Raw genomic sequence first — 22017 nt, 5'->3', positions numbered from 1 at the left:
AAGCTCTCTCTCTCTCAAATAAATAAAATCTTAAAAAATAAAAAATAAAAAAGCAGGACCCCACAGATGACCACAGGTGCTGTCCTTCAGACCGTTCCCTCCCCTTTGATTTTCTGGTACCTGGCCAGCATCCTGTCTCCCTGGGCTGCCCCGGCCCTGCAGAGTGCCCTGATGGGAATGACCGCATCCTTTCTGGGGGCAGATTTGCTTACACTTGGGCAGTGAGGTAGACTCGCCAGAAACCTGTAGTCCTAGAATGACCTTCCTCCAGCCCCTTATCTCAAAGCTTCGGACTCACCCCATGCCCAAAGGGTCTGGTTGAGCCTGATCTTTGACCCGGTCTTGAGAAGTGAGCGCAACGGCGAGCGCCCTGGGCTCCAGACTGTGGCAGCACAGTCCCTGCCTGCCCCAGGCACCACAGGCAGCCTCAGGGTCTTCAGCCCAAGAGACCTGGAGCTCCTGGGGAGAAGGTGGGAGTGTTTGCTGGGAGGGCTCAAGCGGTCCTTCAGGCGGACGGGGGAGTTGGAAGTGAAAAGACGGAGAAACAAACATTTACCAGAATTCTAAGAGGGCCGAGGAAGACAGAAGGAGGTCACTCCGGGAGAGGAGCAGTTGGAGTCAGGACAGGACTGAGTACTCCAGGGGCCCCCAAGTGCTACTTAGGCCCCTGGGGGCGCGGGCTCAGATCAGTCCCCCACCCGGCTCCTCGGGTGCCCCGCATGGCAGTGCGCGCCCTGGTGTCCGGAGAGTCCTGCGAGGAGCCAGACCCTTGGAGAGCTCCCAGAACATGTTTAGGAATAAAATTAGGATGAATGAACTAAAAACTGACGGTGTTGTACAAGACCTGGGTATGAAGTCTGCAGGGACAGACGAATTGAAACGACAATTTTTCTTATCTTTCACCAAAATACCATCGTCGGAGGCTGCTAGAGCTCCCCCAAGGGCCACACCCCCGGGCGTTCTCGGGGTCCGGTCATTACCCCCTTTACAAATTAAAGCACCCGCAAAAGGAGGCAGAATCAAACTTCTCGAACTGGAGTGGCGGCGGGCGGGGGAGGGGGGAGGACGCGAGAAAGCGGAGGCTTAATTTTCTGCCTGCCGCTCGACCCAATGCTCCCACTTCCTCACTTCCCGGGAACAGAGCCCCAGCCGCGATCCGACCGGAGTTTAGGGGCTGGAGGTGATGGAGGTGACACCTGCGGAGCGTGCCGCCGGAGCCTGGGCCGCCCGAGGAAGGGCTGGAGCCCGGCTAGGAAGGATTGGAGGACGTGGGGTTGCGCCCGGAGCTCCCTCCCTCAGTGGGGGGAGGGTGAGAACTGTAAGCGTCAAAAAATCACCCACCCAGGCGCCTCAGTCGGTTAAGCGGCTGCCTTCGGCTCAGATTATGATCCCAGGGTCCTGGGCTGGAGCCCCGCGTTGGGCTCCCTGCTCAGCGGGGAGTCTGCTTCTCCCTCTCCTCCCAGCTCATGCTCCCCCCCCCCTCGCTCTGTCTCTCTCTCAAATAAATAAATAAAATCTTTAAAAGAAGAAGAAGAAGATCCCCCTCTCCCTCCAAAAACACCCCCACCTGCATCCACCCAAAGTAACCAAGGCTCTTGTCCTTGTAGAGCTGGGTTTCCGGGTCTACAGAAACGGTACTGGCGGGCTGTCCCACTGTTTCCCGCGCGGTGCCCCGCCCTGTGATGTATTGCTTAGTTCAGCTTATATAAGGCCCAGGGCCCCACACAGTCAAGGTCTCGGTTGTGGACTTGGGAGGCTCCGTCGCCTTCTTCTGGAGTGAGGAGCTCTGCACAGTGGCAACCTTGGCGGGTAAGGAGTCCCCCGCGCTCGTTTGCATAGATCCTCCAAAAGCTCGGCTTCTTTCCCTCCCCAGGCCTGCGCGGGCTCCCCGAGCTCCCCTGAGCTCTTTTCCCGCTCGGGAGGTTTGGTCTGCTGTGCGTAGCAACTTCCAACGACAAGCGAGCAGTGGGGCATCGGGGAGCTGGGAGGCTGCGAACGCCCGGTGAGCAGGTGAGGAGAGAGAGGCGCGCGGCGTCACAGCCGAGATCTATCCAAACCGAGCTCGGTAAAATTTCCCCATTGTTCAAGAGCGCGAAGAACTTTCGAGGAAAGAACCAAATCAGTTTCCGGGGCTCCTGAAGGTGAAACCAGTGAGGTTGTGGCCTGGGGATAAATAGGGTCAGTGTCCATTTTATTACTAGAGGCTGTGTTCCGTGGATTCCTGTTAAGCCCCTGGCTTGCAATGTCAGTCTTCAAACAGTAACGGCATCGGGCAGGGTGGGAGGACTCCCGGAAGGGTCCGCGAAGCCCTGTATCCCCCATTAAGTGGCTAATAGAACCCCCGTGGTTTCTGTCCACAGAGTCTAGGCTGCGGTGAGTGACTGTATTCCCCTTTTTTGCACACGACTATCGTAGGACCCAGAAGGGAATTCTAGAAGACGAGGGAGGGAGGGAGGGAGGGGATGCCGGACACGGTGGCCCCCCACTAATGGCAGAGCTCAGAGCGAAGCTTCTACAAGGAGGTGGGGGCCCTGGCTAATGTTGGCGGGACTATGCCTGCCTTACAAGGAAAGAGAAAGAGAAACTGGTTCCTCTTCAGTGTGTGGGCGGGGGTGTGTGGAGTTCCTGTAGCCAGATGAGCAGCTAAGCGTGAGCGTCTGCTGTCCGAAGTGTTCCTTAAAATGTCACAAGGCTTTTCAACTCTTGTTTATTTTTTTTAAAGATTTTATTTACTTATTTGACAGAGACAGCCAGCGAGAGAGAACACAAGCAGATGGAGTGGGAGAGGAAGGAGCAGGCTCCTAGCCAAGGAGCGTGATGTGGGGCTCGATCCCAGAACGCTGGGATCACGCCCTGAGCCAAAGGCAGATGCTTAAAGACTGCGCCACCCAGGCGCCCCTTAACTCTTGTTTAAATAAGAAAGTTAACAATCTCAAGTTTTAGTACCTACTTGCAAATCAAAGAAGAGTGAAATATGATGATCGGGTCCGGCCTGATTATGAAAATGCACAGGTGTTTATGCCTATCAGAAAACAAATCAATTTCAGTATTATTGTCATAGCAACAAGACATTAAGTATACAACCATTCATAGTTATAGTATCTCTTCAGGCTAATGGACATGACCGTGGGGGGGCAGGGAGCAACAGTCTCTGAAGACCAGGTGTCTTCGAGGATTCCTCTGCTAGGGGAAAAAAAAATCTGCAAGGGCAACTTTATGAAATGGAATGCTTCCTGCTTTTATGCACCTGTATGGGAAGAGAGAGCATTTTCTCTCATTTTGCTGAGGTCATTATCACTGGCAGTTAGGAGGCCCTGCTCTTATCTACCCCAAGCACTAGATTGCCACGGAGAGGGGACTTGGCAGGACTGGTAAGGGCAAATTCATAATTTGCAAGGGAAAAGACAGGGTGGGATGGTTAATTGCTAGCAACCAAACATGGGACATAGCAAGGTGTCCATGTGGAGTATGCACAATTTGGGACTCCAGTACCTAATTCTATCAAAGATGTAGTTTCTATGGAACAATTTTAGTAATAGGAGGCACATCAATCGCCCACTGGTTTTTGAGCTAATTATACATATTATAAAAATATGTTTTACTTATTTTTTCACCATCATTCATGTATGTAATTTTTAATAGCTTTATTGGGGTATTAATGGCACAAAATAAACCGCACATATATCTCTTTAAGTAAGCTCTACGCCCAACATCAGGCTTGAAATCAGACCCCAAGAACAAAAGTCACATGCTCTACCAACTGAGCCAGCCAGGCACCCTAAACTGCACATATTTAAGGAGTACAAGCCGATCTGTTTTGATATGTGAAGCCAGCAATGCAGTCAAGATAGTGCACATAGCGTATCAACAAAAGTGCCCTTTTAGGACCCCTATCTCCCACACGTCTGTCCTTCCCACCACCCTGAGCCATGATTGATTGGTTTTCTGTCACTGTAGATTGATGGGCATTTTCTAGAAATTTATACAAATGGATGCACTCCACTTACACAAGTGGCTATGATGTGTACTGTTTTTTTTGTCTGGCTTTTTACACTCAGAATAATTATCTTGAGATTCAGTCATGTTGTAGGTACCCATAGTTCTCTTCTTTTCCTTGCTGAGAAGGATTCCATTATATGGATAACCCAAATTTGTTTCTGATAGTGGGCATTTGGGTTCTTTCTAATTTGTGGCTTCTACCAATCACATTCAGGTACAGGTCTTTGTAAGGACTTATGTTTTCATTTTTCATGGGGGAATACTTAGGTGTCAAATGGCTGAGTCATATGGTATGTGAAACTACCAAACTCTTTTCTAAAATGGTTGTATTTGTGTTTCTGCCAGAAGTGTGTGAGAGTTCCCTTTTCTCTGTATCCTCACCAATAGCTGGTACAGTTAGCCACTTCAGCCATCCCAATAATTGCGGAGTGCTATCTCATTGTCGTTTTAATTGGCATTTCCCTAATGACTGATGATGTTGAACAATCGTTCATGTACTTATTTGCTCTCCATATATCTTCTTCAGTGAAATATCTGTTCAAATATTTTATCCATTTTTAAATCGGGTTTTCTGTTTTCTTATTCTTCCCTTCCAAGGGTCTTATATCTACTCTAGATACAAATTTTTTCAGATATATCATTTGCAAACATTTTGTTCTGGTCAGGGACTTGTAAAAGAATGAATTCTTTTAACAGGTGTCTTTCAAAAAGATGTTCTTACAATCCAATATATATTAACTTTTTTCTTTTACATGTTGTACATTTAGTAACATCTCTAAAAAATGTTTGCCAAACCCAAGGTAAAAATATTTTCTCCTATGTTTTCCTCTAGAAGTTTTGAGGTTGAGAGGCTGAATGTATAAATGGACACTGGCCAGACCATATATAAGCACAGAACTCTTTTTCTTTTTTAAGGGAGAGAGAGGGCACATGAGGGGGCAGGGAGGGAAAGGGAGAGAGAATCTTAAGCAGGCTCCACCCCTGGCACAGAGCTCCACACTGGGCTGGATCTCATGACCCTGAGATGCTGACCTGAGCCGAAATCAAGAGTTGGTCACTTAACTGAGCCACCCAGGCGCCCCTAAACACAGAACTGTTTTTTTTAGCAATCATTTTTTAAGTAATAATATTTTTTTAATTATATTATGTTAGTCACCATACAGTACAACCCTAGTTTTTGATGTAAAGTTCCATGATTCATTACTTGTGTATAACACCCAGTGCACCATGCAATATGTGCCCTCCTTACTACCCATCACCAGTCTATCCCATTCCCCCACCCCCTCCCCTCTGAGGCCCTCAGTTTGTTTCCCAGAGTCCATAGTCTCTCATGGTTCATTCCCTTCTGTTTACCCCCCCCTTTCTTCTTCCCTTTCTTTTCCTCCTGATCTTCCTACTTCTTATGTTCCATAAATGAGTGAAACCATATGATAATTGTCTTTCTCTGCTTGACTTATTTCGCTTAGCATTATCTCCTCCAGGCCCATCCATGTTGCAGCAAATGTTGAGAAGTTGTTCTTTTTGATGGCTGAGTAATATTCCATTGTATATGTGGACCACAACTTCTTAATCCAGTCATCTGTTGAAGGGCATCTCGGCTCCTTCCATGATTTAGCTATTGTGGACAATGCTGCTATGAACATTGGGGTGCATATGGCCCTTCTCTTCACTACATCTGTATCTTTGGGGTAAATACCCAGTAGCACAATGGCTGGATCATAGGGTAGCTCAATTTTTAACTTTTGAAGGGACCTCCATGCTGTTTTCCAGAGTGTACCAACTTGCATTCCCACCAACAGTGTAGGAGGGATCCCCTTTCTCCACATCCACTCCAACAATTGTTGTTTCCTGCCTCGTCAATTTGTGCTATTCTAACTGGCGTAAGGTGGTATCTCAGTGTGGTTTTGATTTGAATTTCCCTGATGGCTAATGATTTTGAACATTTTTTCATGTGTCTGTTAGTCATTTATATGTCTTCATTGGAAAAGTGTCTGTTCATATCTTCTGCCCATTTTATGATTTGTTTATTTGTTTCTTGTGTATTGAGTTTGAGAAGTTCTTTGTAGATCTTGGATACCAGTCTTTTATCTGTAGTGTCATTTGCAGACAGCTACATGCAAAAGAATGAAACCTGACCACTCTCTCACACCACACACAAAGGTAAACACAGAACTCTTGACCCACAATGCTGCTGCAACCACCTCTGGAAGCCAAACCACAACCCTGGCAGCAAAAGTGGTCAGGACTTGTTTTTTTTCTTTTTAATTTTGAGATTTATTTACTTATTTGAGAGAGAGAGAGAGAGTGTGTGTGCCCACAAGGGTGGGGATGGGAATAGGGCTGAGAGAGAGGGAGAGAAAAACTCACACTGAACACAGAGTTGATAAGCGGCTCCATCTCAGGACCCTATCATGACCTGAGCTGAAACCCAAATGTCGGTAACTTAACTGACTCCACCACTCAGGCGCCCTAGGACTTAGTTAATAACTTCCTGCTTCTCTAATATTTGCCTCCGCTTCCAACTCAGAGTGAAACAAAGAAAGTTCAACAGGCCCCCAAACCAGTCACAGAAGATGTCCCACTTCTAGTAAGCTCTCTTCCAGTTTCCCTAGAACACCAACCTCAAAGAGCATCCCTGAGCCTCCTCTGTCTCTCTCGCGCTCACTATAAAGCTTTCCCTTTCCTCTGCCTGCTTTTGAGTCTCTGCCATCCCAAGCGAGGGCGGCTGAATCCCTTGTTACAGTGAGCTCTGCATAAATAGCCTCTCATTATTGTCATTTGGGCAGAATTCACTTATCCACATAGTTCCAGGTGTTACATTTAGGTCTATGACACATTTAAAATACATTTTTGTAAATGGTGTCAAATAGGAATTCATTTCTTTCGTATGTGGATATCCAATTGTTTCAATCCTATTTGTTGAAAAAAATTACACTTGTTATCCGTATAGATGCGGGTGTATTTCCAGACTCTTTATTCCATGACTCTATTTATTTGTCTTTATACTGGGTCTACACTATCTTGGTTACTGTAACTGTGCAATGAGTTAATTAATTGAAATCAGTTGATGTTAGTATTCCGGTTTTATTCTTCTTTGAGTGTTAAATCTTTAAACTATCTTACATATTTACCCTTGTAGTTACCGTTTCCAGTGGTCTTCCTTGCTTTGTGTATATTCATTTTCCAACTAGTATCATTTCCCTCCTGACTGAAGACTTTCTTCACCATTTCTTTTTTTTTTTTTTAAAGAATTTATTTATTTATTTATTTGACAGAGAGAGATAACCAGTGAGAGAGGGAACACAGGCAGGGGGAGTAGGAGAGGAAGAAGCAGGCTCCCAGCAGAGGAGCCTGATGCAGGGCTCGATCCCAGAACGCTGGGATCATGACGAGCCGAAGGCAGACGCTTAACCGCTGTGCCACCCAGGTGCCCCTTCTTCACCATTTCTTACATTGCATTCTTAATAAATTCTTTAAGCTTTTATATGTCTGAGAAAGTTTTTATTTCACTTTTTTTTAAAGATTTTATTTATTTATTTGACAGAGAGAGACAGCCAGCGAGTGAGGGAACACAAGCAGGGGGAGTGGGAGAGGAAGAAGCAGGCTCCCAACGGAAGAGCCTGATGTGGGGCTCGATCCCAGAATGCCGGGATCACGCCCTGAGCCAAAGGCAGACGCTTAACGACTGCGCCACCCAGGCGCCCCTATTTCACTTTTTTTGATTAATTTTTAAAATTTAGACGAAACTCCTATAACAAAATTTAACCATTTTCAAGTGAACAAATCAGCAGCATTTAGTATATTCACAATACTGTACAACCACTGTCTCCATCAAGCTTCAACACATTTTCACCACACCCGGAAAAAACCTAACTCCTCACCATTCCCCTGTTTCCCTAGCCCTTGGCAATCAACCATCTTCTTTCTGTTTCAATGATTTTATCCATTCTGGATATTTCTCATAAATGAAATTTTATAATATGTGACTGTCGTAGTTCAGGCTGCTACGACAAAAATACCACAGACTGGGAGGTTTACACAACAAATGTTTATTTATCACAATTCTGGAGGCTGGGAAGTCCAAGATGAAGGTGCTGGCAGATCTAGTATCTGATGAGGAAACTCTTCCTGGTTTGCAGACAGCTGCCATGGTACAAAGAGCAGAGAGCGAGGAAGCAAGCTCTCTTGTGTCTCTTCTTCTAAAGGCACTAATCTCATCATGAGGGCTCTGCTCTAATTACCTCGAGTTACCCCTTAAAGGCCCCACCTGCTGATCCATCCCAGTAAGGGTTAGAGTATCAACATATGAATTCTAGGGGGACATAAACATACAGTCCATAGCACTGACCTTTTGTGTCTGGCTTCTTTCACTTAGCATAATGTTTTCAAGGTTCGTCCGTGTTGAAGCCGGTATCAGTACCTCATTCCTTTTTATGGCTGAAAAATATTCTGTCGAATGGATTGTAGGACATTTTGTTTATCCATTCATCTGCTGATAGACATTTGAGTTATTTCCACCTGTTGGCTATTGTGAATAGTTCTGCTATGAGCATTCATGACCTATTTGAGTCTAGGGGATTTGAGTACCTGTTTTCCATTCTGTTTGGTATGTACTTAAGAGTAGAATTGCTGGGTCATGTGGTAATTCTGTTTAAATTTTTGAAGAATCTCCAAACTACTTTCCACAATGGCTACATCATTTTACATTCCCACCAGCAGCGTATACTGATCTCAATTTCTCTAAATCCTCACTGACACTTGTTATTTTCCTTTTATCACCACCATTATCATCACCACCACCACCACCACCATCATCATGATCATCACCAACCCAATAGGTGCAAGGTCGTATCTCACTGTGGTTGTGGTTTGCATTTCCCTAACGATTAATAATATTGAGCACCTTTTCATATGCTCATTGGCCTTTGTACCTCTTTGGAGAAATATCTATTCAGGTCCTTTGTCCATTTAAAAAATTGGATGGTTTTTTTGTTGTTAACTGAATTTTTGAAAGATATTCTCCCTGGGTATAGAACTCAAGGTTCATAGTTTTCTTTTTTTCTTTCATTGGTTTAAAGATGCTGATCCATTATCCTCTTGCTTTGTTTCTGAGAAAAAATTCTAACATCATCCTTTGTTTTTCTGTACGTAATGTAGCTTTCTTCTCTGGTTGCTTTTAAGATTTTTTCTTTATCATTGGCTTTGACCAACTAAATTATGATGCACTTTGGTGTCACGTTCTTCGTGCTTCTAGTGCCTGGAGCTTGTCGAATATCTTGGATCTTGATCTTAATTTTTTACCAGTTACATCAGATTTGGGAATTTTCCAGCCATTATTTCTTTTGAAATGTTTTTGTTGTTTTAGACAGGAGAGTACTCTGGTTCCTGGTACTCTGTTCTGTCTGGGACTGGAAGTCTCATAGATGTAATTTCAAAAGTCATAGTTTCATAAGACATAGTGAAAAAATCAGTGGCCCTTTATTCTGCCTCCTTTTTCTTTCTTTCTTTTTTTCTTTCTTTCTTTCTTTCTTTCTTTCTTTCTTTCTTTCTTTCTTTTTTTTTTTAAAGATTTTATTTATTCGACAGAGATAGAGACAGCCAGCGAGAGAGGGAACACAAGCAGGAGGAGTGGGAGAGGAAGAAGCAGGCTCATAGCAGAGGAGCCTGATGTGGGGCTCGATCCCATAATGTCAGGATCACGCCCTGAGCCGAAGGCAGACGCTTAACCACTGTGCCACCCAGGCGCCCCTCTGCCTCCTTTTTCTGCTCGCTAGGCAAACTCTTGCCTCTTTGGCTTTTTCTTTCAGCAATTTTAAATATACTTCTAAGCAACATGCTCATGCTCACACACCACCCATGCCCTTTTCTGGATACTGTCTATTTCTAGAGCTGATGACCTCGCTCCGCCACACTTCACTACCCCTCTCTCCCCATGTCCTGCCGGTACAATGATATCATCATTTCTGATCAGAACAATGTTCAGAGCTGATATTATTATGACTGTCATTTTGTTTACAGCTATGCCATATCATGGCTTATGGTTATGTTTTCTTTCTTTATACTATTTTTCATTTTAAACTTAGAGTTATTGTCTTATCTTTGTGTTTACATATTTTCCAAAGTCCCTATTACTCATCCACCCCCAAACTCTCTGCCTCTTCAGCTGACTAACTCATCAAGCAGTCCATCAGTTGTAGAGTCTCACGCGCCACCCGCTGAAGCCTGCTTGCCATTTTGCACCACCATTCTGACTGGTGACCTCTAGACCTGCCCCACAGCTGTCACTCTGGGGTCTCCCTTCCCACTTGCCCAGGGGATTGTGTTTGCTTCTCTCTTGGGTTGCATCTTTTGTTCCCTGCATCCAGCTTTTGAGGAAGGAAGTTGAGGGGGGTGTCAGATAGCATGACAGGTTGGTTCACAGCAAAGTATCCCTTGATGGGGGATTGTGTAATGATGTGTGAGTTGGTCTAGTTCCTCCTTCTCTTTCCTCAGTTGCCAGAGAAGAATCAAAGATTGGCAGCTGTGGGGCTGTGCATCGCTCACACTTGCCCTTCTGTCCTGCAGTGTGGTTGCAAAGATGGTGTGTCTGCACACTGTCACTCAGCTTCACCTCTTTTGGGGCTCCTTGTTGACAGGTGAAGTTTAGGAAATGTCAAAAGCCCATCTCTACCTGCCAGCTTGGTTGATCCAAACAGTCAATAATTTTTCTGTTTCAAAAAATTATATATATACTTATATTTAATTTATATGTATTTTTTCATGACATGAGAACTGCTTGGACCAGGGAAAGCTAAAGGGTCTGTTTTATAGGAACAATGACAAATCACCAACGCAGTCAGATTTGCTCCTTCTTCAAATTGGACTATAAAATAATCCGAGAATTGCCCAGGTATCAATGGAAGGAGAAAGAGCACCAAGAAAAGCAATAAACATCAGCACAGCCCAGAGACACCAGTGAAAGCTTTCCCATTTGCATCCCAGCTCCAGCCCTCCTGTATCTACAATTTCTTGTTTCCTGCAGGTGATCTGGGAGACATTGCCACTCAGAGATCTGGCACAAACAGTTACTAAAGTCACAGCATTAAAAATAGCCACTTTATCATTTCTCTGGTGGTAGTGGGCTTCCAGCAGACTTAGCTTCTCTGCCTGTCCTCCACACTTATTTCCTGCATGAGCCTGGCTTCAAACTCTGTGGGCATAAAGGAAGTGACCAATTTCAGAAAAGTGGCCTCGAACTGTCGGTTTTCCCACTTCCCCTATTCTTGTCCTATTCTCATGGTTCTATCTCTCTGTTTATTTTTTAGGAGAACCTTCCAGGGTAAGAATAGGACAAGTGCTAAGATGAGTGTCAAGGTGGAGTTGGAAACAAACTTTGCTGAATGTGTCTTAAATGCAGGAAAAATCATCCTTGGGAATAAGCAAAGGAATGAAATGAACCCTCAATTGCAGAAGAAACAGAATAAAATCATCGTGAATGCAATATGTGCTCTGCTGAATTCTGGTGGTGGAGTGGTCAAGGCTGAGATTGAGAACAAAGACTACAATTTTGAAATCCATGGAGTAGGACTGAAAATGCCTTCAATTTTTAAAGGCTATTTAGATGAGATGCAGCAGGGAGACCTCTTTTTGATTTTTGTAAAGTCATGGAACGCCGAGGCCTCTGGTGTACGACTGGCAACCTTGTCCTCCAATTTGTACCACAGATACAGAACATCAAATGATGTCATGAATTCTCAGGAAGCACTGGCGTTCCTCAAAGGGAGATCTCAGACTCTTGTGAATACTAATGATTCCAATTCGTTAAGTCCCCAGAAAGTTCAGGTTGGTGTACAAAATGATGGTAACATAAGGGCCTCAGCTGCTGCTTTATTTGCTAGAACTCGCCTTCAGTTCCTAGAAAAGCTCAACTTCACTAAGTCCCTCCATGTTGAATTTAAAATGTTCTCAACAGAGGTGTCCCAGTGCTTTAATGAGAGTCTCCCCAGTTGTGTTTCTGCATTTGCAAACACCGAAGGAGGGTATATATTTTTTGGTGTGCATGATGAGACCCGTCAAGTCATTGGATGTGAAAAGGAGAAAATAGATCTTGCCACCTTGAGTCATTCTATTGATTACTGTATTAGGAACCTACCTGTCCATCATTTCTGTACACAGAGGTGTGAGATAAAATATGCTGTCAAATTCCTTGAAGTGCACAATCAAGGGGTCCTCCATGGATATGTCTGTGCAGTCAAGGTGGAACGATTTTGTTGTGCAGTGTTTGCCAAAGTGCCAAGCTCCTGGCAGGTGAAGGACAATCGTGTGAAACAGCTGGCTACAAAGGAATGGATAGCTTGGATGATGGAAGCCGACCCAGGTCAGGGAGCAGAATCTGCAACGATTGCAAGTTTGCTGGGGGCAGGGGGGAGAGGTGGGGAGGGAGGAAGGGGGGTATTTAGAATCTAGGGAAAGAGAGGTACTCTCTGAATTGCAGATGCCTGACTTATTATTTTCAATAGATACAGTTGGTAGGTCACTGCCCTTCATTTCCTCTGCCCATCTTGAATACCTGGCATTTGATAAAAAGATGTTGCTCTGGGCTAGTAGACCTACTAGAGGTTGGTTCAGAGGGCTGTCTGACCTAGTAATTTTTATTTTCATACCCTTTCTTGTGTTCATATTCAGGTCTGTTCTTTTCCTTTCTGATATGAATTCATTTAATTATTTAGGAAATTCCTTTTCATGTGTACGTATGTGTCCTCTTTAACTTACTGCCACTTTCCCCTGCCTTTCCATTCTTGTGCCCTGGATTAAATAAACATTCTCCCTTTCTCATTGCCCCACTTCCATTCTGAAACCAAATACAACCAATCCGTGGCTGGCCCCCTCCTTTCTGATTTTTCCTTTTCAGAGCCAACGTGTGATGCTAACCAGAGTAAGTGTTGGTGATGTGGATTCCCCTTGGAAAAGGGAAGCCCAAGATGAAATAAGACAAAATAAATTAATGGTAACTTCTTCAGAAGTCCAGAAAAACAAAGTCCATTTCAGAGTCTTCTCAGAAACCTGTATCTATTGACCCTTATACCTTCTAATCCTGTATTTAAAAATACATTCTAAAAATATAAAGTTTGTTTCAATAGAATACAATTAAAATTAAAAATGAAAACTATTGCTCCATACTAGTATCTCCCTTCCCTCCCCCAAGATATCAGTAGGCTTTCCTAAGCTGACTTAGGATGTAGGCACAAGGATCTGTGGGCTAGAGCTTTGAGTTCCAAGATGAAATGAAAGTCTTTGCAACATGGCTCAGCTATAAGTTGGTGTCTGCCTTTTTGCATATTGAACTCTTGCTTCTTGTTTCCTAAGATCTTTCCAGATTTTCTGAGATGGTCCTTGCACTGAGTTTGTCATCCACCACACCCCGTAGCAGGACTGTGTGCACTCATAAGAATTTGGAATGTCTGAAAGAACAGCAAAAACGTTACTTTCCAGGTAATTCATCTCTGGTTGCTTTGGAATGTATTGGTTGTTCATTCATATGCAAAAAAGAATAAAACTGGACTTCAATTTATATTATATAAATATGCTATTTATATAAATCAATTCCAGAAGGTTTAAGGACTTAAATGTCAGGAACAAGACTTTTGAACTTTTAGAAGGAGATGTAGATGTCCATGAATAATTTTGTGTCATTGAGGTAGGAAAGGATTTCCTAAACTAGATGTAAAAGTATTAACCTTAAATGAAAGGATTTATAAGTTTCACTACATTAACATTAAGAACTTCTGTTCCTCAGGGGCGCCTGGGTGGCACGGCGGTTAGGCGTCTGCCTTTGGCTCAGGGTGTGATCCCGGCGTTGTGGGATCGAGCCCCACATCAGGCTCCTCCGCTGTGAGCCTGCTTCTTCCTCTTCCACTCCCCCTGCCTGTGTTCCCTCTCTCGCTGGCTGTCTCTATCTCTGTCGAATAAATAAATAAAATCTTAAAAAAAAAAAAAAAGAACTTCTGTTTCTCAAAAGATACCTTAAAGAGAGTGAAAAGATTCAACTAGAAGAAGACTGCAAATCCATGTAGCTGACAAAGGATTGGTATCAAGAATATAGAAAGAAGTTACACAATTTTTTGAAAGGACAAACCACCCAGTAGACAAATGAACAATAGTTATAAAGGTATATTTCTCAGAAGAGGAAACACATATGTCCAATAAACTTAGGAAGAGATGTTCAACACATCAGCAATGAGCGAAATGCACTTGAAAACCACAAGTAGATACCATCTTACACCATTTAATTGAAATATCAGATGTTGGAGAGGTTGTGAGTAACAGAATCTTCTGTACATTGCTGCTATGAATTTGGTGGGCTTAATCCCTTTGGGAAACAAGTTTAGCATTACCTTATATAGTTGGTCATTTGCATACACTATCAGTTAGCAATTCTTTCTAGTTTCTAGAGCAAACTGTGTACATGGGCATCAGAAGATGTATGTAATTGGAGAGATCCCTGTGACTGCTCATAGATTACTATTTGTAATAGCCTCAAACAGGAAACAACCAAATTATCTGTTGTCACAACAATGGATAAATATATTGTAGTATATTCACATAGTGGAATATAATTCAGTGGTGAAAATGAATGTACTACAAATATATGTAAGCACAAGGCTGAATCTGAGTGATATGTAAGTACATCTTGGCATGACCTTACTCATAGATTTACCCAATTCTTTTATTGATTGTATAGTGTTTCATAGTATTCATAAACATGGATGTTGTTAATTTTAGTTACTTTTATTGTGAAATATGTTATACATACAGAAACTGCGTAGAACAAAGGTATAACTTAATAAATAATCACTGAGGAGCACCTGGCTGGCTCAGTTGGGGAAGCATGTGACTCTTGATCTCAGGGTTGTGAGTTTGAGCCCCACGGTGGGTGTAGAGGTTATTTAAATAAATAAAACTTTAAAAAATTATTATGCAGTGAATCCTGTGTAACCACCACCTAGGTTAAAAAAAAATAGAACTTTGCAAACACCCCCGCTACGACTTCTTTAACCAATCCTTACTTTGATGGAATTTTATATATCTAATTTTTTCTATTTTATTTTTTAAAAGATTTTATTTATTAATTTGACAGAGAGAGACATCCAGCGAGAGGGGGAACACAAGCAGGGGGAGTGGGAGAGGAAAAAGCAGGCTCCTAGCGGAGGAGCCTGATGTGGGGCTCGATCCCAGAACACTGGGATCACGCCCTGAGCCAAAGGCAGCCGCTTAAGGATTGCGCCACCCAGGAGCCCCTATTTTTTTTCTATTTTAAACAGTGCTACAATATACATTTTTCTAAAAATGCCTTGAGGTGTCGTTTAAAGATAAATTCCAAGTAGTAACAATCGTTTGTAAATTTAGGTGAACAATGCCAAATTGTAATTCAAAACATACACCAAATACACTTGCCCCAAATGGTATTATCATGGCATTTCTCTTCTAGAAGAAGCTTAGAATCATTTTGTTCCACCAAAAACAGAAGGACAAGTTGAGATTATTTTGATGGCAACTATATGATACTGATAAATGATTTGGGGGAAGAATTGCCATTTTACAACAGTGAATTTTCTTATAGTTGAACATGGAATGTTTGGCCATTTATTAGAGTCTTCTTTTACTATATTTCGTCAAACTTAAGAAAACAATATTACATTATTATTTTATTTACCACTAAAAAAGAAAATATTACCAATTAAATTAGAAGATGTATCTTGATTTCAGAGATGTTAAAGTACATTTATAATCAGCAAAATATGATACATCTCTCAATTGTTTCAAAGTTTTATCTGTATTGTTACTACACGTGTTAAATTTTATTCTCAGAATGATAAGTCAGTCAGCAATAGACAAATATCATATGTCACTCCTAGGTGGAACTTAAGAAACAAAACAAAGAAAAAAAGAGACAAACCAAAAAACAGACTTTTAATGACAGAGAACAAACTGGGGGGAGAGGGGGATGGGTGAAATAGATGAGAGGGATTAAGAGTATATTTATCATAATAAACACCAAATATAGAATTGTTGAATCACTATGTGGTACACCTGAAACTAATAATAACACTGTGTGTTAACTACAGTAGAATTAAAAAATTTTTTAATTTATTACTAGACTGAGATCTTTGTATGATAATAATTTCTGATTGTGAATTGCTGGCATGTGGGAATGATCTTAGTTTAAAAAATATAAATTACACCATTTCCAGACATTATACTTAATAATCTTACTAATGCAAAAACAAAGATAATTTTGAACTAATTTTTCCTATATTTATACATGTTATTTCTTTACTTGGTTTAATTCACTGGCCAACAATTCCAAAATGATGTCAAATCAAAATAGTAAGAGGAGACACCCTTAGTTTAGTTCACTTTTTTTTTTTTTAAGTACGCTCCACACCAAGCAGGGAGCCCAATGTGGGGCTTGAACTCATGACCCTGAGATCAAGACCCGAGCTGAGATCAAGAGTCAGATGCTTAACCAATTGCGCCACCCAGGCATCCCTAGTTGATTCCACTTTAATAGAAAATAACTTCGGTATTTGAGCCCAGGCAAACTGTACTGGTGTGTCCAATTACTTGCTGAATACTCAATGTACCACAGGCATCCCAAACTGAGCATTTCCAAAATCAATCTTCCACTCTGACAATCTTTTATTTCTTCTGTATATTCTGCATATTATTCTGTATTAAACATTCTTTTTCTGCCATTTCTTCCGCATTATCTCTATGAATTGAAGAGTCCATCCTGCATCCAGCCAAGCACAGAAATCTGTATTCATCCTTGTCTCTTCCGCCTACCCTGAATTCAAAACTCAAATTTTGTGTGTATTTGATTTTTTTTTCTGGGGCAAAGGTTCATAGATTTGCTTAGATTCCAAATTTGGGCTTGTGATGCCAAAAGGTTTAAGAACCTTTTTTTATACATATAAAAAAGCCAAAACTCTTTTTCAAAAAGCTTATTAATACTTAAAATTTTTAATTCTTTTAAAAATTAATTTTTAAAATGTACATATAAAATGGACTTTTTATTATACAGTTCTAAGAGTTTTTAATGTATAGATTCATGTAACCACCACCAGAGTTAAGATACAGGATAATTCCATCACCCAAAAAAGACCCCTTCACACTGCCCCTTCGTGATCGAACTCTCCAATCCCTAGCCCTTAGCAGCCATTGATCTGTTTTCCATGCTTATCATTTTGCTTTTCACAGAACGTCACATAGGACATATCCTATAGTTTATAACCCTTACTAGGCTTTTTCCCAGATTTATGGGGATATAACTGACATTTAACATCATGTATAAGGTGTACAGCGTGATTTTTTTTTTCTTTTTAAAGACTTTATTTTTTTAAGTAATCTCTACAACCAATGTGGGTTTCGAACTTGTAACCCCAAAATCAAGACTTGCATGCTCCACCAACGCAGCCAGCCAGGCACCCCAGCATGATTTTTTTCATACATGTATACATTGCAAAATGATGATCACAATAAGGTTAATTAACATATCCATCACTTCACATAATAACCGAGGATGTGTGTGTGTGGTGAGAACATTTACATTCTCTCTTAGCAACCTACAGATATATAACACAGTATTATTAACACTAGTCAGCGTTGCCAGGTGTTAGGATGACACTATAATGACTTTGTCCCCATCCTCATTTCCTCCTTTGTGTTTTTCACTTTATTTTTTATTTTTTTTAAAGATTTTATTTATTTATTCGACAGAGATAGAGACAGCCAGCGAGAGAGGGAACACAAGCAGGGGGAGTGGGAGAGGAAGAAGCAGGCTCATAGCGGAGGAGCCTGATGTGGGGCTCGATCCCGTAACGCCAGGATCACGCCCTGAGCCGAAGGCAGACGCTTAACCGCTGTGCCACCCAGGCGCCCCTGTGTTTTTCACTTTAGATATCACAACACATATCACCCTTGGAGGTGCCTGCATGGACCTTGCTGTTTCTTGTCTCCGTGCTTTACTCATGAGTCCCCTTTTGCTTGTGTCTCTATTCTCCCATCCTTCAGAGGGCTAATTCACAGCCATCCCTTAAGAAGCAGCTTGGGTGTCTCTTTCTTCATAAAGACTTTCGTATTTTCTTTTTCCCAAGGTGTACCTCTCATAGGTGATTGCATAATGCTCTGTGCACTTCTTTCCCATTGCATTTACCACTTTGCATAATTATTGTTTGTTTCTGTTATGCCAGTCAATTATCAGCTCCATCAGACTGGGAATTGCTTGATCTTTTCATTAGTGATGCATCCTAGTTCTGATACATGGTTGGGCCCAAATATGGATTGAATCTATTACATATAATGATGATTACTAGCTTGTCTGGAGATTCTCTAATTTATTCCAATTCTTTTCCTGTTTAGTAATATCAGACAGAGTGGTGTATACTCCAGAAAACCTCTACAAGGAACTGTTCTCAAAACATAAAGGACTCAGAGACTTAATAAATAAGGAAATGCGCCCTTTCTCTCAAGGAATATTGATTTTTTCTCGAAGCTGGGCTGTGGACTTGGGTCTGCCAGAGAAGAAGGGGGTAATCTGTGATGCTCTTCTGCTTTCCCGGAACAACATCCCGCTCCTTTACACCATCCTCAGTGAGTGCGACGCAAGCTGGAAGGACAATTCTGTGATAGTCGCCCGCACCTTAAAGCAGAAGCTGGTGAACACAGGTGGCTACACTGGGAAATTGTGCATCACTCCCTTGGTCTTCCTGCTGAATCCTGATAGAACAGCAGAGATTCTTCATGGTTCAGATTTGCAAATTTACCCCGAGTCCTATAACCTTAAAACCACCCAGGACATGGAAGCTCTGTTACAGTCCCTTGTGATAGTCTTGCTTGGGTTCCGATCTTTCTTAAGTGAAGAGCTGGGCTCTGAGGTTTTGAACATACTCACAGATAAACAGTATGAGTTGCTGTCAAAGAACATTCGCGTAACCAGAGAGCTGTTTGTTCATGGCTTACCTGGATCAGGGAAGACCATCGTGGCTCTTAGGATAATGGAGAAGATCAGGAATGTGTTTCACTGTCAACCAAGTGACATTCTTTACATCTGTGAAAATCAGCCCCTGAGGAAGTTTGTGAGGTATGCAGTCTAACTACATCCATTTTCTTTTTTTGGAGTAACTTTGACTGGTTTGGCTTTAAGTTCACGTGCTAAAATTCATATTGTATTTACTATGTCCTGAAGAGTTTAAGAGTAGAATTGATGGGTGCCTGGGTGGCTCAGTTGGTTAAGCCTCTGACTCTTGATTTCAGCTCAGGTCATGATCTCAGGGTCATGAGATGGGCCCTACATTGGGTTCTGCACCGGATGTGAAGTCTGCTTAAGATTCTTGCTCTCTCTCTGCCCCTTACCCCTCTTTAAAAAAAGAAAAGAGTAGAATTGGCTTCCTTTGTTTGAGTGGGGAAACTTGACTGTGTTTCTTACATTTTCAGCAAGAAAAACATCTGCCAGGCAGTGACCCGGAAAACCTTCATGAAAAATGACTTTCAAAAGATTCAGCACATCATCATTGACGAAGCTCAGAATTTCCGCACTGAAGACGGAGACTGGTATGAGAAGGCAAAAGACATCACTCAGAGAGAAAATGGTTGCCTGGGAATTCTCTGGATCTTTCTGGACTACTTTCAGACCAGCCACTTGAGCCACAATGGCCTCCCTGACCTTGCAGCCCAATACCCAAGAGAAGAGCTCACCAGAGTGGTCCGCAATGCAGATCCAATAGCCAACTACCTACAAGAAGTAATGCATGAGGTCGAAGAAAATCCTCCACCTAACATCCCCCTGGGGTCCCTGGAGATGGTTCATAAAGCTAAATGGGCTCAGGGCATTCCAGGCAACTTCGAGATTATGGAGTACTCGGACTTGGAAGAGATGGTGGTCCAAGTAGCAGAGAAATGTCAGTTTCTCTTTAGGAATGGTTATTCTCCCAAGGACATTGCTGTGCTTTTCAGCAAAGCAAGTGAAGTGGAAAAATACAAAGATAAGCTTCTGAGAGCAATGAGGAAAAGAAAAATATCTCAGCTCAGTGAGGAATCTGATCTGTTAGTACAGATCAAGGATGCATCAGATATCACGGCCAATCACATTGTGTTGGATAGTGTCCGACGATTTTCAGGCCTGGAAAGAAACATCGTGTTTGGGTTCAATCCAACAGCTGCTGAGCCAGCTGTTTTCCACAATCTTCTGCTCTGTCTGGCTTCCAGGGCAAAGAAACATCTCTATATTCTAAAGGTTTCTATTTGACAGGAAGATCCCAGTCTAAGAAACAATTAGGTAGCTCTCATCTGTAGTTAACCATGAAACTATGTGACATACAAGCAGAGAAAGACAATTATCATATGATTTCTCTCATCTATGGAACATAAGAACTAGGATGATTGGTAGGGGAAGAAAGGGATAAAGAAGGGGGGGTAATCAGAAGGGGGAATGAAACATGAGAGACTATGGACTCTGGGGAAACAAACTGAGGGTTTTGGAGGGGAAGGGGTGGGGGAATGGGATAGGCTGGTGATGGGTAGTAAGGAGGGCACGTATTGCATGCTGCACTGGGTGTTATACGCAAGTAATGAATCATCGAGCCTTACATCGGAAACCGGGGATGTACTGTATGGTGACTAACATAATATAATAAAAAATCATTAAAAAAAAAGAAACTATGTGACATAAACATTTAATCATCAAATATTTAATGAGAACTCACTCTGAGCCACATATTCTTCTAGGTGCGGGGGGTGGTGGGTTAGGGATAGGGTAGCAAATAAGATAGACAAGATTCCTTCTTTGGGGCAGAGGCAAGTCACAGACAAGTAAACCAATACAAGTACAAGAATTTCAGAGAGTTAAGGGGCGCCTGGGTGGCACAGCGGTTAAGCGTCTGCCTTCGGCTCAAGGCGTGGTCCCGGCATTATGGGATCGAGCCCCACATCGGGCTCTTCTGCTATGAGCCTGCTTCTTCCTCTCCCACTCCCCCTGCTTGTGTTCCCTCTCTCGCTGGCTGTCTCTATCTCTGTCGAATGAATAAATAAAATCTTTAAAAAAAAAAAAGAATTTCAGAGAGTTAAAAGGGACATCAGAGTAGTAATCAGAGGGGCCTGAGATACAGAGACTGTGTGTGTGTGTGTGTGTGTGTGTGTGTGTGTGTTGGTTATTCACGGTGGTTGGGGAAGTGCTTAGTGAGGGAAGAAGTCATGAGAGGATCTTTGAGCCATATGTGCCAGGCAGACTGATATTTTCACTATTTTTTCAACATTTTCACTCTTTTTAATACAGTACTGCACAGAAATCTTGAGTATGATGTGCTGGGAGAGTATGAAGGGTGGAGAGGGGTCATGTGTCTTTCCTTTTACGAGCCAGGAATGGTTGTACGATATTTCAAAATGTAAGATCACAAGGTACAACTTGTAATTCCTTCCAGAACCATATTTAATTATTCTTTTCCATTTTATGGTGTTAGTAATTCTGATCGCTATCTTTTAAAATACTTTATGCATGTCTTTTGGTTATCTGGAATCTCAGCTCTTTAGGTCTGCTTTAGTATTATTCCTATGGAGAATCTTGGTCATGGCATGAAGGTAAGATTTCCACAATTCCCCAGGGAGACACGTCGTGTTTTATTTATTAAGTTTTTTTTAAAGGGTCCCTAAGAAGAGAAATGTACTGGAATCAAAAGTTACATTTTGCTTTTCATTTAATTTAATAGCCAATGAAATGATAAAGTAAATCAATCATCTTTGTTCCGCTGAGCCTTTAGGATTTTAGCTAGTTTCTCAAAGGCTATTGCTATAGAAGAATTTGGGAAGTCCATAAATTTAATAAAACCAGAGTTGAAAGATAAAACGACAAAGCAGCCAAAAGAGATGAAGTGGGAACTTGCTAAGGAAACAGATTGTGGGGATGCCTGGGTGGCTTAGTTGGTTAAGCATCTGCCTTTGGCTCAGGTCATGATCCCAGGGTCCTGGGATGGAGCCCCACATCAG

General features: G+C 42.3%; 1 protein-coding gene across 2 annotated transcripts; it reads left to right on the top strand.

The window, feature by feature from the left end:
- Positions 1-1684: 1684 nt before the first annotated feature.
- LOC113268965 (schlafen family member 5-like) lies at positions 1685-20694 on the top strand. Of its 2 annotated transcripts, none has more exons than XM_026517602.4 (5): positions 1685-1809; positions 11304-12355; positions 13345-13470; positions 18400-19120; positions 19474-20694. In XM_026517602.4, exons 2-5 carry the CDS (start codon positions 11341-11343, stop codon positions 20282-20284), a joined length of 2673 nt encoding a protein of 890 aa, XP_026373387.1. In that variant the 5' UTR covers positions 1685-1809; positions 11304-11340; the 3' UTR covers positions 20285-20694. The 2 variants fall into 2 exon arrangements, with proteins under 2 accessions (XP_026373387.1, XP_057174113.1); XM_057318130.1 differs by having other exon boundaries at positions 1698-2010.
- The last annotated feature ends 1323 nt before the right edge of the window (positions 20695-22017 follow it).

This window comes from Ursus arctos, unplaced genomic scaffold (genome assembly GCF_023065955.2).
Source record: "Ursus arctos isolate Adak ecotype North America unplaced genomic scaffold, UrsArc2.0 scaffold_24, whole genome shotgun sequence".
NCBI classification, from domain to species: Eukaryota; Metazoa; Chordata; class Mammalia; order Carnivora; family Ursidae; genus Ursus; species Ursus arctos.
Note: the sequence above shows the minus strand (reverse complement) of the source record. Positions and strands in the feature narration are given on the sequence as shown.